At 37.2% G+C, this 14,194-nt stretch overlaps 1 protein-coding gene and 1 long non-coding RNA gene across 55 annotated transcripts in view; both read right to left on the reverse strand.

The window, feature by feature from the left end:
- Positions 1–14,194, reverse strand: part of plekha5 (pleckstrin homology domain containing A5) — a 200,552-nt gene that overhangs the window by 58,013 nt on the left and 128,345 nt on the right. For all 54 annotated transcript variants that reach the window (NM_001327786.2, NM_001443114.1, NM_001443115.1 and 51 more), the window contains one exon: positions 366–486. In NM_001327786.2, the coding sequence (NP_001314715.1) occupies positions 366–486 (121 nt within the window). The remainder of the gene's footprint in view (positions 1–365; positions 487–14,194) is intronic.
- On the reverse strand, positions 2,175–5,022 carry LOC147844596 (uncharacterized). Its single transcript, XR_015482416.1, has 2 exons — positions 3,182–5,022; positions 2,175–3,088 (listed from the first exon to the last, which is right to left on the reverse strand). It is a non-coding gene; the product is annotated as an uncharacterized LOC147844596 (long non-coding RNA).

Consider the following 14,194-nt stretch of genomic DNA (forward strand, 5'->3'; position numbering starts at 1 on the left):
AGCTTAGTGCCTTTATTAATCTGGGATCACCACAGCGGAATGAACCACCAACTTATCCAGCATATGTGTTATGCTGCGGATGCCCTTCCAGCCACAACCCAACACTGTGAGACATCCATACACTCTTGCATTCACACACATACACTACAACATGCAAACTCCACACAGAAATGCCAACTGACCCAGCCAGGGCTCAAACCAGCGGCCTTCTTGCTGTGAGGTGATCGTGCTACCCACTGCGCCACCGTGACGCCTTGGTTTTCATTTATAGTAGCTTATTTAAATGTATCAGTGCTGTATGCGAGATATGGGCTACAACATTTGGTAGTTGATGATAGGACAGGCATTAGTTAGTGGAGACTCACTCTGGTTGTGGGGCTGCTGGGATGTGTGGTGTAGTCGGAGCCGCCGGTGTAGTTTGAGGCTTCGCTCATGGTGCTGGTGGGACGCTCCTTCTTCTCCGCCTCTGGTGCTTTGGTCGCTGGTCTGGAAGATTAAGACAGGAATGAGTCTTAGTCATGCATTATAGCTCATCCAGTACCACAGACGATCAGTTACTCAATAGCTTTTACAGGAAAGTGAACAACAATGAAAGGGATTTCGTTTTTTGCATGAAAAGTCAAAGATTAAAACACATTATTTTATTTATTTATTTAATAATAATAATAATAATAATAATAATAATAATATTATTATTATTATTATTATCATTATCATTATTAATATTATTATTATTATTAATACTATTAATAATAACAATAACAACTATATTATTATTATTATTATTATTATTGTTATTATTATTATTATTATTATTAATACCAATAACAACTATATTATTAATAATAATAATAATAATAATAATAATAATAACAACAATAACAACTATATTATTACTACAACTACTAATACTACTACTACTACTACTAATAATAATAATAATAACAATAACAACTATATTATTACTACTACTACTACTACTACTACTACTAATAATAATAATAATAATAATAATAATAATAACAACTATATTATTACTACTAATAATAATAATAATAATAATAATAATAACAACTATATTATTACTACTACTACTACTACTACTACTACTAATAATAATAATAATAATAACAATAACAACTATATTATTACTAATATTAATAATAATAATAATAATAATAATAATAATAATAATAATAATAATAATAATAATAATAACAACTATATTATTACTACTACTACTACTACTACTAATAATAATAATAATAATAATAATAACTATATTATTACTACTACTACTACTACTACTAATAATAATAATAATAATTCCTTTCAATTATATAGCACTTTTTTTCTAGACAGATCTGTTGCCAAAAATCATTTTATTTGCTGAAACAGAGAAAGTTGTGGCCAAATTAAGACTCAAAATCACCCGAGAGGGGATGAAAACATCCCAAACAGCACACAAGCCTTTAATCAAGAAGCATTTTCAAGACAAGTAAAAAATGTAGGAGTTTTTCTTTACAACAATCAAAATAATCTTCCATCGCAAGAGGCAAAATAATGATATTCCAAAGCTAAAACAAGATTTAGCCAACCCCATTTGATTATTTTGCTTATTTTAATTAAAACTCGCTTAATTTTGACTCCATTTCTAAAAAACAAGACAATATGTCATGCTTGTCTAGAAAATGCTTCTTCATTTATGAGGTTTTAGATACTTGGCCAAGAAACAAGACTTGTTTTGCAGTGTATGTTCCAGTCAAGCTAAAGGACCAACACAAAAATACAGGCTGTAAACTCAGTCATGTCAGCCTTATTTAACGCAAGTGAAGAGAAAGCTAGATAAATGCATCCATAAAGGCTGAAATCCCCATGCTGAACTGAAGGCATTGTCCCGTAGGGTTGGCCTATATTTCTGCGATACGGTAGAGCGACGACGTCTGGGGACACTACTGCTATCTGGAGCAAAGGGAGAAGAGCGAACACCAGGGTAAAAAATAAAGCTGTCTGCCTTCTGGGTCAGTTTGATGAAGAAAACACTCGCTGATTCACAAAACACTCCATGTTAGCATGAAGTGTGTTATTTGCATCAATATTGGTCATGCATTTAAAGAGATGCTCAATCTAAATATTTATGTATTCATTTCTGTGTCATTACAATAGTGTATACCTTTATTTCTTTGTTTAACAAACTGCAATTAAAGATTCATTTGTTCAGTCAGAGTGAGTCTCTATTAACTCGTTGATTCAATTGGAGATAATCGACAAATCACTCACTGATACAATTGATTCAGACAAAGCAATCTCTAGTTAATTCACTGATTCAATTGCTAAACAACTCACTGAATCACTGTTGATGACTACACATAAAGACTCACTGATACAAATTAATTGGTCAGAGCAAATCTTTAGTTAATAACTCATTGATTCAACTGATCTGGTCAGAGCAACCGTTCAAAAAACAGTTTGTCCAATTCATGACACACTGATTTAAAGTATCTGGTGAGATCAAGTGTGCTATTAATGATTCATTTGGCCGAAAATGTCCCTTATTGACTTACTGATTCAAAAGATTTGGCAAGATTTTTGGCAAGTCTCTAGTTAATAACTCATTGATTCAACTGATCCAGTCAAAGCAATCCTTCGATAAACAACTCACTAAATCAGTTTAAATCTCCAATTCATGGCTCACTGATTCAAAGTATTTGGTCAGAACAAGTCTGCTATTAACGATTCAATGATTCAAATCATTAATTTGATGAAAATTTTCACTTAAAGAGCGAGTCTCTAGTTAACAATGCACTGATTCAATCGTTCAGGTCATAGCAACTCTTCGGTAAACAACTCACTAAATATCCAGTGTGAATATAAAGTTAATGACTCACTGATTCAAATTAATCCATTGGAATAAATCTTCACTTAACCACTGATTAATTTAATTGATTCAGTCAGAGAGATTCTCCAGTAAGGACTAACTAACTCAAATGATTAAACCAGAGCAAGTCTCCAGGTAAAAAATAACTGATTCAAAATAGAGTCAGACCAAATCTTTACATAATGACTCACTAAGTCAAATAATCCCTCACTGAATCAGTTACAATCTACAGTTCATGACTCATCTGATTAGAGCAAGTATGCAATTTCTGATTCAATGATTCAAAGGACTCTAAATCCTCACATATCGTTTATTAAGAACTATTTGATTTAACTGATAAACTCAGGGCAACTCTTAGGTAAACTGAGTCAAAGTATCTAGTCTAACTGAATCTTCACCTAATGACTCACTGAGTTAAATAAACCCACATGGCCAGAGTCAGACAATTTTGATGCCTTAAACTTCTTTTTAAAGCCTAATAGTTACACTCAGAGCAATTCTTTGGTAAGCAACTAATTGAATCAAGTTTAAATCTCCAGTTCATGACTTATGTCAGAGTAAGTTTCCAATTAATGATTCACTGATTCAAATGGTTTAGTCAGCGTGAGCCTCTAGTTAACATTTCACTGATTCAATTGATGCAGTCATAGCAACTCTCCGGTAAACAACTCACTGAATCAGTTTGAATCTCCAGTTCATGACTCACAGGTTTAAATTATCTCGTCTACAATTAATGATTCAATTGATTCATTTGGAAGAAATCTTCACTTATTGGTCATTAATAACTATTTGATTCATTTGATCCACTCAGACAAACTCTTTGGTAAACTGATTTAAAGTATCTGGACAAACTGAATCTTCACATAATGACTCACTGAGTCAAAAAAATCCCAGATGGCCAAAGTTAGGCAATTTTAATGCCTCAATCTCCTTCTTAAAACCTTAAAGTTACATTCATTGCAACCAGAACATCCTTAACAGAACTGTTTGGCTCAATTTCTTCTTTACCGCAGACTCCTTCCACGAGTGCTTGTCATTTGACACAAGCATCTGATTTTGCATTGGGAACAAACACAAAGAGGCACATTGTGAGACGGTGAACAGTCAGCAGTCATGCACACACATGAAGAGACAAAAATATTCAAGACATTATAGGGTCAGCCTGGTGCACAGAACCAAGTTCGACCTTCCAGGCCGGCGATCTCAAATTAAATTGAGCATTCAACACGGCTATTAGCGTTCATTAATTAATCTCTTCTGAAATAATGAGCTTTAGCGTAGCCTTGCTGGCGGCCATCATTCAGCTGACATCTGACGGCGTCTTCAGAGGAAGAGTGGCAGCGAGTGTGAAATTAGCCCAGCTAAACCGCGCTCAATCCAGAGATAATTGACGTTCAGATGGGTTTGTGGGTTGGTTGGGCACCAACTGGAGGTCATCCGCTAAAACGCATGAGTCATGCTAGCCTTTAAAACACTCTGTCTGTCACCATTTCTCTCTCTAGCCCTTTAACTCATTCTTCTTTTCATCGGAGGCAGCGTCAATTAAGAAGGTTAAACACGTCAACCTTGAAGAACATAGGGAAAATATCTCAAAACTGGTGCATATTTTGTCTTTTCAGACCCTAACCTAGTTTTTGTAGACATAAAAGAGCACTTAGTCATCAAGAACTGCTGCTGTTGTATTTTTTAGTGAAACAAGAGGGAAAAAGTGTCTGTGGTCTGATTTTATTGATTGGGACAAAATAATTGGAGGAAAAATGACTATATTTGGTGGCTTAACTTGATTTGTTTTAAGAAAAAGACGATCAATTACACAAAAATTGTGTACAAACATTTCATCTTTGGAGAAATGTGAATAATTCAAAACAAAATATTAAATGGCTCTCATTTTTAAAGGTCGTAAAGTCACTAAAACTCTAGAAACTGTATTTCCAAGTACAATTATACATTAAATGGGAAATAAATGTGTGGGACATGACATTAACTTTTGGAAATTGACCAATAGTTAAACAAAAATTAAAATATAGAACATTTATATGTATGGTTAATCGATGTGACTGACTGAGAGATTTGTGATGTCAGGTTTTAGAGGCGGAGCAAAGCATGTTATCAAAAGTATCAAAGTCATCAAAATTAGGCCCTTGTGTTTCTGAGTAAAACTAGACAACTGGCAAGCAAAATTTAGGCAGGACCAGAAATTAATTGGAAAAAAAAGACTTTAGATGAAAAACATCACCTGACAAACATCCTGATAAAAGTCTTGTTCTTGATCTCAGTTGTAAGAGCAACAAATAATAACTTAACTTCTAGTTGATCATTTGGAAAAGAGGCAGAAGGTAGACTGAATCATCTGTTGATCTGCAATCATCACAAAAACTGTAGAAGACCCACTGGAATCCACATGGAGTCAAGATTCTCACAGAAATCAGTCAAGTTTGGTGAAGGAAAAATCCTGGTTTGGGGTTACATTCAGGATGGAGGCGTGCGAGAGATCTGCAGTGTGGATGGCAACATCAACAGCCTGAGGTATCAAGACATTTGTGCTGCCCATTACATTACAAACCACAGGACAGGGGCAAATTCTCCAGCAGGATAGCGCTCCTTCTCATACTTCAGCCTCCACATCAAAGCTCCTGAAAGCAACGAACGTCAAGGACCTCCAGGATTGGCCAGCCCAGTCACCAGACATGAACAGTATTGAGCATGTGTGGGGTAAGATGAAGGAGGAGGCATTGAAGATGAAGCCAAAGAATCTTGATGAACTCTGGGAGTCCTGCAAGAACGCTTTCTTTGCAACTGTAGATGACTTTATTAATCAGTGATTTGAGTCATTGCAGAGATGTATGGATGCAGTCCTCCAAGCTCATGATGGAGTCAGACACAATATTCATTCTGTCTCCACTGCAGCATGACTTTATATTCTATACTGGGCACAATTTCTGTTAAGTGTCAAGACTTTTGTCTAAGCAGAGTCAGACCTTACTGTCCTAATTAAATGATTAAAATCAAGGCATGATTATATTTTATTTTGGTTATAATATGCGTAATCCAGAGGCCTTTGCCTTCCATATAAGCCACTTCGGTCCCACTTTATATTAAGTGTCCTTAACTACTATGTAGTTGCATTAAAAATAAATACAATGTACTTACTGCGTTCATAATGTATTTGAGTACACTTGTGGTGCTCTTGAGTTGAGATAGAGGTTGGGTTATGGACAGGTTTGGTTGTATGGGTAGGTTTAAGGCTGGTTTAAGGTGTAGGGAATGGTCAACAGTGTATTTACAAATGTAATTACAGAAGTTAATTACAGATGTAATTACATACAGGTATTTAATCAAGCATAAGTACACAGTAAATACATGTATTTACACAATAAGTACAATGTAACAAACTATTAATTACTGTGTAAATACATATTAGTTAAGGCCACTTAATATAAAGTGGGACCGCCACTTCTGATACCAAATGATCAACTAGAAGTCCAGTTATTATTTGTTGTTCCCAGAACTTGGATAGGCGAAAAGACTTCTGACAGGGAGTGTATATACATGACAATATAGGGATCTTTGTAAAATCTAGATGGTTATCCTTTTATTAAATTTCTACAATAGTGAATGAACTAAATGAACATGAGAAATGTAACCCTGGAAATCACCTGGGATGCTATTTTTAGATGTTTATTTCTTTATTTTAAACCGTTGTAGTTTCAGCCAACAATAATAAGCCTGCTCTGAAGGCCTCAATTGTTGCCCTACTTTGTCTCCCAGATGTTGCCTAAAAAAAGACACAGGTAAAGCAGCATTCAGGGTCTTATTTTGGACATCTCAGGTCTGGAAATCAATGCCAGAATGAGGAAAGAGGGCCGCAGGGACACGTTTAGCTGTATTTTCACCATCCTGACTGCTTCAGAACAACATTTTTCTCTTATTGTCCCAGTTAAGTGCTTGACACGTGTTGCTTTTAGGGTTATCGCCAATGGTGTGATTTGTTTTGACGGCAAACCATAAAAAAAGCAACATTTAACTGTCAAATGCACTTCACATATTGAACAGAAAAGCATCGCTCTGGGTTTTACGGGAGGCCACCGGGGGCGCGTGTACGTCGAGCCCCCATGGCATGTATGTTAAGCAGTGACTCGTGACGAATAAGTGTTTCATCTCCATCCAGAGCTTGACGGGACTGTTTACAGACTCAAAGTGCTCCGTCTCGTCGCGAAGCGTGGGATTACAGGACTCCTGCCGAATCAGCTGAGGAAACATAATTCATTTTCTGACTGAGAACGAACGCCCGTCTCCCGCTGCGACTTCAGCACAAGGAGATTCGTGTTACATATTCAACGTGGGTAAGACAAATCGGACGGCACACATAAATCTTGCATATCTCCACATTAGCGATGCATAGCAGGATAACAGGCAATCCAGTTCAAATAGCGCCTTGGGTTAGTGTTTGAGCAGGATTAATGAGACAGAATGGCAAAACAACCAGAGATGAATGGATGGCTCCGGATGAGGTTTAAGAGAAGAGATGACTGAAATAAAAAGGGCTGCCTGCAAAGCATTACCTGCTTAAAACAGGATGGACAAGATTCCCACAATTCAGGCTAGAAAAAAAGGAAAGAAAATGAACTGAATACATAATCATTTGGGCTTTGAAAAAAACTCAGAAGCAAATTATAGTTATGACACACATTCACCAGCAACTCAATGAAACCTTCAAATGAGGAAGATTAATGACAGACCCTGATGGAAAATCCAGATGAAATCAGTTTCTGATGGTTTTAGGCTGTGTTCAGTTTTAAGGTAGTGGCATCAAGGTTGACCCGGGTAGCTAAGCTAATTGAATTGGTAAACTAGGTGACCAAATTGACCACCTTGAACTTTAAAAGTTCAACTGGTTTTATATTGAATCTAGGTTTCAATATGGTGGCATGGGTAGCTAAACTGGTGGAACTGAACTAGTTGGCCAGCTAGACCAGGGGTTCCCAAACTTTTCAGGCCGCGACCCCCAATATACTCTGAGGTGGTTATAAATACAGAAACCTTGCATGCAATGGCGCACACACACCAATGGACCCAAGTCCATTCAGTCTTCTTTTAATTTTTTTTTTATGTATAAGAGCTGGAAATGGGCCACAAAGGTTAACCGTGAGTTTAACCAAAGTTATTGCTGTGTCTTTAATACAATGTACCCCAGGGGTTGCAATCCAATAGAAGTAGTAACTATAAGCTACTATAGTAACTATATATGGTATAAATGACATTTTTTTTTCTCTTCAGAAGGTTATGGATAAAATATGGTAATTTTTATGGTTTAATAAAAATAAATAGATTTTTGGAAACCACCAGGCGACCCCCTTTCATTGTCCCACGACCCCTCGGGGGGTCCTGACCCCCACTTTGAGAACCATTGAGCTAGACCACTTTGAGACCAGTTTCTAAAGACTCAAGATAGTTTTATATGGTTTCTGGTTCATTCTGGTTCTGGTTTATATGGTTTCTGGTTCATTTAGATGATGGGGTCAAGGTTGACCCAGTGTCTTAAACTACTCAACTACCAGAATTTTATATGACTGGAAAATAGGAGCACTGTTTTCCCTCCGATTCAAAGTTTATTGCATCAGATTGACCTGGAAAGTTACGCTGGTTTAGCAACCTCAAGCTGATTTTATTACAAAGTTCTAATAGTGAACAATTGTATCTAAACTGGTTGAATTGGGTAAACTAGTTGATCAACTAGACCACCTTGAGCTGGAAAATTCAGATATGTCCAGTTTCTTATAGTAGGCATTGGTTTATATATATACTGCATCTAGGTTTCAAGATGGTTAAACTTTGGCCAACTTGACCAATCTGAGATCTGTTATTAAAGTTTCTTGCTAGTTTTATATGATTTCTAGATGGTCAAAGTTGACTAATGGTGCTAAGTTACTTGACCATGCAGACCACCATGAGCTTTGACTGGAAATAAAAGCAGCTAGAACCAGTTTGTGGTAGACACATGGTTTAGGCTGTTATAGTTTAAATGGTAAACACACTGACCACTTCAAGCTGACATGACTAAAGTCAGTCCATCTAAAACCTTCTAATGGTGGACAACGGTAGTTATTCTTGTGTAAATTGGTAAACACGTTGACCAAATTGAGCTTTAATGGCTAGAAAATCTAGTTAAACCATTTTCTGATGATAAATGTTGGTTTTATCTGGTTTTCAGATAGTCATCAAGCTGTTGGGTTCTAAATTGACCTGGTTAAGCAAGTTCACAGAATGACCACCTTGAACTGATAGGACTTGGATTTTCCAGCAGGGAAATGTTGGAAAGCAAACAAGAACAATAATAAAAAGAGAAAGAAGCAATAGTGTTGTGAAATGAACTATAAAGTAGAATTACCAGCCTCAAGGCACTGGATAGCTGATCAGCAAAAACCTTTTATTATTTTCAGTTTAATTACACAGACCACAACAGTGCTTGTACTGTTTTCCTCTAAAACTCGCCGTCACCTCATGGGCTGGAATTCTGGCAGCTCTGACATTGCTCAAGGGCAACTCAATCTGTCATACACCAACCTTCAGATAGACTAACCATTTATTATGTTGTCGCCAATATCCTGAAGACCCCACACATGCTAAAACATGCAGATATTTGGAAGAAGGTTTAATAATTCAAAACAACTACAACATGAGAGTTTATATCCCAAAAGTAGTCAGAAAAAAAACCACCTAGATATGACTGCTCTGTTAATTGTTTTAATAATTAAGGGCATAGGACGCTCTGTCAGCACTATTATGCCACACACCAGCTTCATACATCAAAAGAGTGGCAGAAAAATGAGAAAATATTGAAGAGGGTGGAAAAATGACCATGCAAATTAATGAGCTTCTACTGTGACGATGAGAAATGAGGGCACTTCAGGCCAAACGCCACAGACGTGCTGTCGTCGTGACGCAAAATTGGTTACATAACAAGGGCTGCATGAAATCTTATGACCAGAAGTTGAAATAGAAGCATTGCAGCAACCTCAGCTGAGTCAATGTCTTTAGGGAATGCAATACTGGCAAATAGATATGTATTTTAGAATGGATTTTGTGAAGAATTGTGGTGGTGAAACGGTCTCTGTAATTGGCTTACTGTCGACAATATAAAGTGTTTGTCCAGCTAATTAAGACAAATCAATGGCCTTAAAACAAAGTGCAATCCAAAACATGCAAGAAATCTACCGCTTCATGACAAGAGCATTGCTGTGGGGAAATATATCCAAACTTAATGCATGCTGCAGAAATGAAGGCGAAAACCATAAGTAAAGAAGTTGCATTTTAACAATACTTGACCTGATATGACTAGAAATATAGCTAAACCCAACTTTTGACTGTTCAGAATAATTATTTATAGCTTCTAAGTTTCAAGTCTGTGGCATCAACATAGACCTGATTATGTAAGCTACATATGACTGGAGGATCAAACTAAAATCTACTAGTTTCTAATTGCAAAGGTTGGTTTTATATGGTTTCTAGGTCACAAGTGGTGGCATCAGGATTTACCTGAAGATCTAAACTAAATCCAATTTCAAATGGCAGAAACTTTGTGTTATATGATCAATGGGTTAGGTCAACGTTGACCTGGGTGGCTAAACTGGTTAAACAGAAAAACTAGCTGACTAACTTCACCTTGAACAGACATGCTCATAAAATCCAACTAAAACCAGTTTCCAATTGCATACACAGGGTTCTATATGGCCAACAGGGGGATCATAGATTACTGGGTTGAACTGGTAAACTAGCTGACCAACTTGACTTTGACTTTGAGGTGACATGCCAGCAGAATTGAACTAAATCCAATTTCTAATGGCAAAAACTGGATTTTAAATGATCAATTGGTTGAGTGAAGGTAGACCTGGGTGGCTAAACTGGTTAAACTGAGAAACTTGTAGACTAACTTCACAAGCTTGAGCTGACATGCCGGAAAAATCCAACTAAAACCAATTCTAATGGAAGAAATTGGATTTCATCTAACCAATTGATTGGGTCAACTGGTTGAACTGGCAAACTAGTAGACTAAACTTTACCATCTTGAGCTGGCATGCCGGCAAAATCCAATTAAAACCAGTCTCTAATTTCATATACTGTACTAGGTTTTATAAAGCCAACAGGTGGGATCAAGGTCAAGCTGGTTGGTTGAACTGGTAGACTAGCTGACCAACTTGACTTTAACTTTGAGTTGACATGCCTGTAAAATCCAACTTTAACCAATATTTAATGGCAGAAACTGAGTTTTATATAACCACATGATTGGGTCAAGGCTGACCTGGGAAGCTAAACTGGTAAGCTTCACCATCTTGAGCTGACATGACTGTAAAATCCAACTAAAACCTAATTGCACACACTGGGTTTTATATGAAGAGCAGTTGAGATCAGTGTTCACCAGGGTAGTTAAACTGGTAAACTAGTTGACCAACTTTACCACAGTAAACTGATATTACTAGAAAAATCTAGATAAAAACTAAGTTGGTTTTTATATCGCCATCAAGCTGTTGACATCAAGGTTGACCATGCCTTTAAAAACTAAAACCATTTTAAAATGGCATTAACTTGGTTTTATTTGACCAATTGGTTGAGACAAGGTTGACCATGGAAGTTAAACTGGTTGAACTGGTAAACTAGTTGAACAGCTTGATCACACTAAACTGATTCGACTGGAATATACAGCTAAAAGCATATGGTGCACACTGTTTTGTAAGGTCTGGAGACATGGATAGATTTCTCTTTAAATCCTGGTGCTGGCAACAAACCAATCACCGAAAGCAGTGGTGTTCAGCTCTGCAGTATCCTGAAGTAAACACAAAGCTGATGATGTGAGATATAAGAGCTGCGTGAGCTTCACATCGTGTTGAGATTTCACAAACGCATCCACACCTTTGAGCGCGAGTCTCTCACATCGTCAAACACCACACGGAGTAAAAATAAGTGTAAATCTCATTAACATTGACTTAACAGAAAAAGCAAGATGGAGGTGATAATTGAAACGTGCATGGGGGAAAAAAAGGATCCCGAAATCAGCAGCAAAGCAAACGTGAAACTGAAAGACTCGAACATCGCTCTCATTTGTGCTGCACTACTGTTCACTTTGTACTGAAAAACACTCAAAACAACTCAGGATCAAGGATCAAATCAAGTTGTTTCAAATCTGCATGATGTCTGTGGAATATTTGGAAACAATGACATACACATCTATAGTGAATATTGTTTACATAGACATTTATTAGTAAATATGATTTCCTGCATCTATAGTATAGGTATCGATTGGATATTAAAGGCAGCATTAGAAATATTGGGTTTATTATCTTTATTATTTTTTTTTATTGCCTGGTTGATATTAATGCCAGGTTAGACCCCTTTTGCCTTTAAAACTGCCTTGATCCTTCATGACATAGATTCAGCAAGGTACTGGAAATATTCCTCAGAGATTTTGCTCCACATTGACATGATAGCATCACGCAGCTTCTGCAGATTTGTGGGCTGCACATCCATGATGTGAATCTCCCGTTCCACCACATCCCAAAGTTGCTCTATTGGGTTGAGATCTGGTGACTGTGGAGACCATTTAAGTACAGTGAACTCATTATCATGTTCAAGACACCAGTCTGAGATGATTCCTGCTGTATAACATGGCGCGTTATCCTGCTGGAAGTAGCCATCAGAAGATGGTCATAAAGGGATGGACATGGTCATCAACAATACTCATGTAGGCTGTGGCGTTGACAGGATGCTCAATTGGTACTAATGGGTCCACAGTGTGCCAATAAAATATCCCCCACACCATTAACCCACCACCAGAAGCCTGAACTGTTGATTCAAGGCAGGATGGATCCATGCTTTCATGTTGTTGATGGCAAATTCTGACCCTACTATCCGAATGTTGCAGCAGAAATGGAGACTCATCAGAGCAGGCAACGTTTTTCCAATCTTCTATTGTCCAGTTTTGGTGAGCCTGTGCCAATTATAACCTCAGTTTCCTGTTCTTAGCTGACAGGAGTGGCACCCGGTGATGTCTTCTGCTGCTGTAGCCCATCTGCCTCAAGGTTGGAGGTGTTTTGCATTCAGCATCTGCATACCTCGGTTGTAATGAGTGGTTATTTGAGTTTCTATCAGCTCGAACCTGTCTTGAAACAGACCCTTTGGGCTTTGATCCTAATTGTGGCATTTTGGTGACTGTCGCTTTAAATTCAAATGAGATTGTGCTCTTTTTAAAAGAGGGCGGAGCTACAAATGACTGTCAGCATAGTGGCAGGTTAAAAACAAGACTAACATCCTATGCTAATGAGGGAGAGATCTTCAATAATAGGCTGGGCTTTCCCCCTTTAATGACACGTACAAAGGGAGAATGTCAATCAAAGTTTTTCAAAGTGTTTGGTGTATTCAATTAATGCAATTTCACTATTAGTAGTTGGTATACTATAGTATATTGCAACACAACTGTGTTTAAACCCCTTTTAAAAGTGAATTTTGCATAATAGGTCCCATTTAACTGCCTGGCATCTACAGCTTACATGTACAACATTCACAGTACATGTTCTGTAATTGTTTTTTCTTATCTAAGAAGGTCGAAAATGTCATTTTTAATGGAAAATTGGCAGAAAACTGCTTGGCAGAAGGACGTCAAACAGGTTTGAAACAACACAATAGCGAACAAACCCCTTAAGTCTTCATCAGATGCAAATATCTGCAGCACAGACGCTTCTTTGCAGAAGTTTATCTGTTTGGTCGGAGATTAAACCTGCCTGGATAAACGGCAGCGGAGGGAAGATGTTGACTTTGCTAGAGGACGCAGGGGGACAGAGAGCGGAGATGAAGACTGGAGATCTGGAGTCTGACAGCGTCGGCCTGAACATTATTATCGAGAGTGCTGAACTGTGAGGACTAAAGCCATGTCAACAGCAGCCTATGAGAATGTGCACACCATCGGCCTCTCAGCTCCGCCATAATCAGCACCGGCCTGTTAATTGCTGGTGGCTTTGTGTGAAAATGTGGGGGTGTGTTGACTATTTAGTGGCTCACTTGTTTCAAACGCTCACGCACAAATAGTAACACTTGCATCCATTAGCAGACAGGCCGAGAATAGTAATGCATATTACTGCTATTTATTTATATTATACATTTATTTATTTATGTATGCGTCATTTATTTATATTATATATATATATATATATATATATATATATATATATATATATATATATATATATATATATATAATGTTTATCCTTTCATCCAGTACTTAACATCCTGAAATCAAAATTAAATCCCATTGACTTTAAGCAGATC

The sequence above is a fragment of the Danio rerio genome, chromosome 4 (assembly GCF_052040795.2).
Source record: "Danio rerio strain M-AB ecotype USA chromosome 4, GRCz13ab, whole genome shotgun sequence".
Taxonomy (NCBI): Eukaryota; Metazoa; Chordata; class Actinopteri; order Cypriniformes; family Danionidae; genus Danio; species Danio rerio.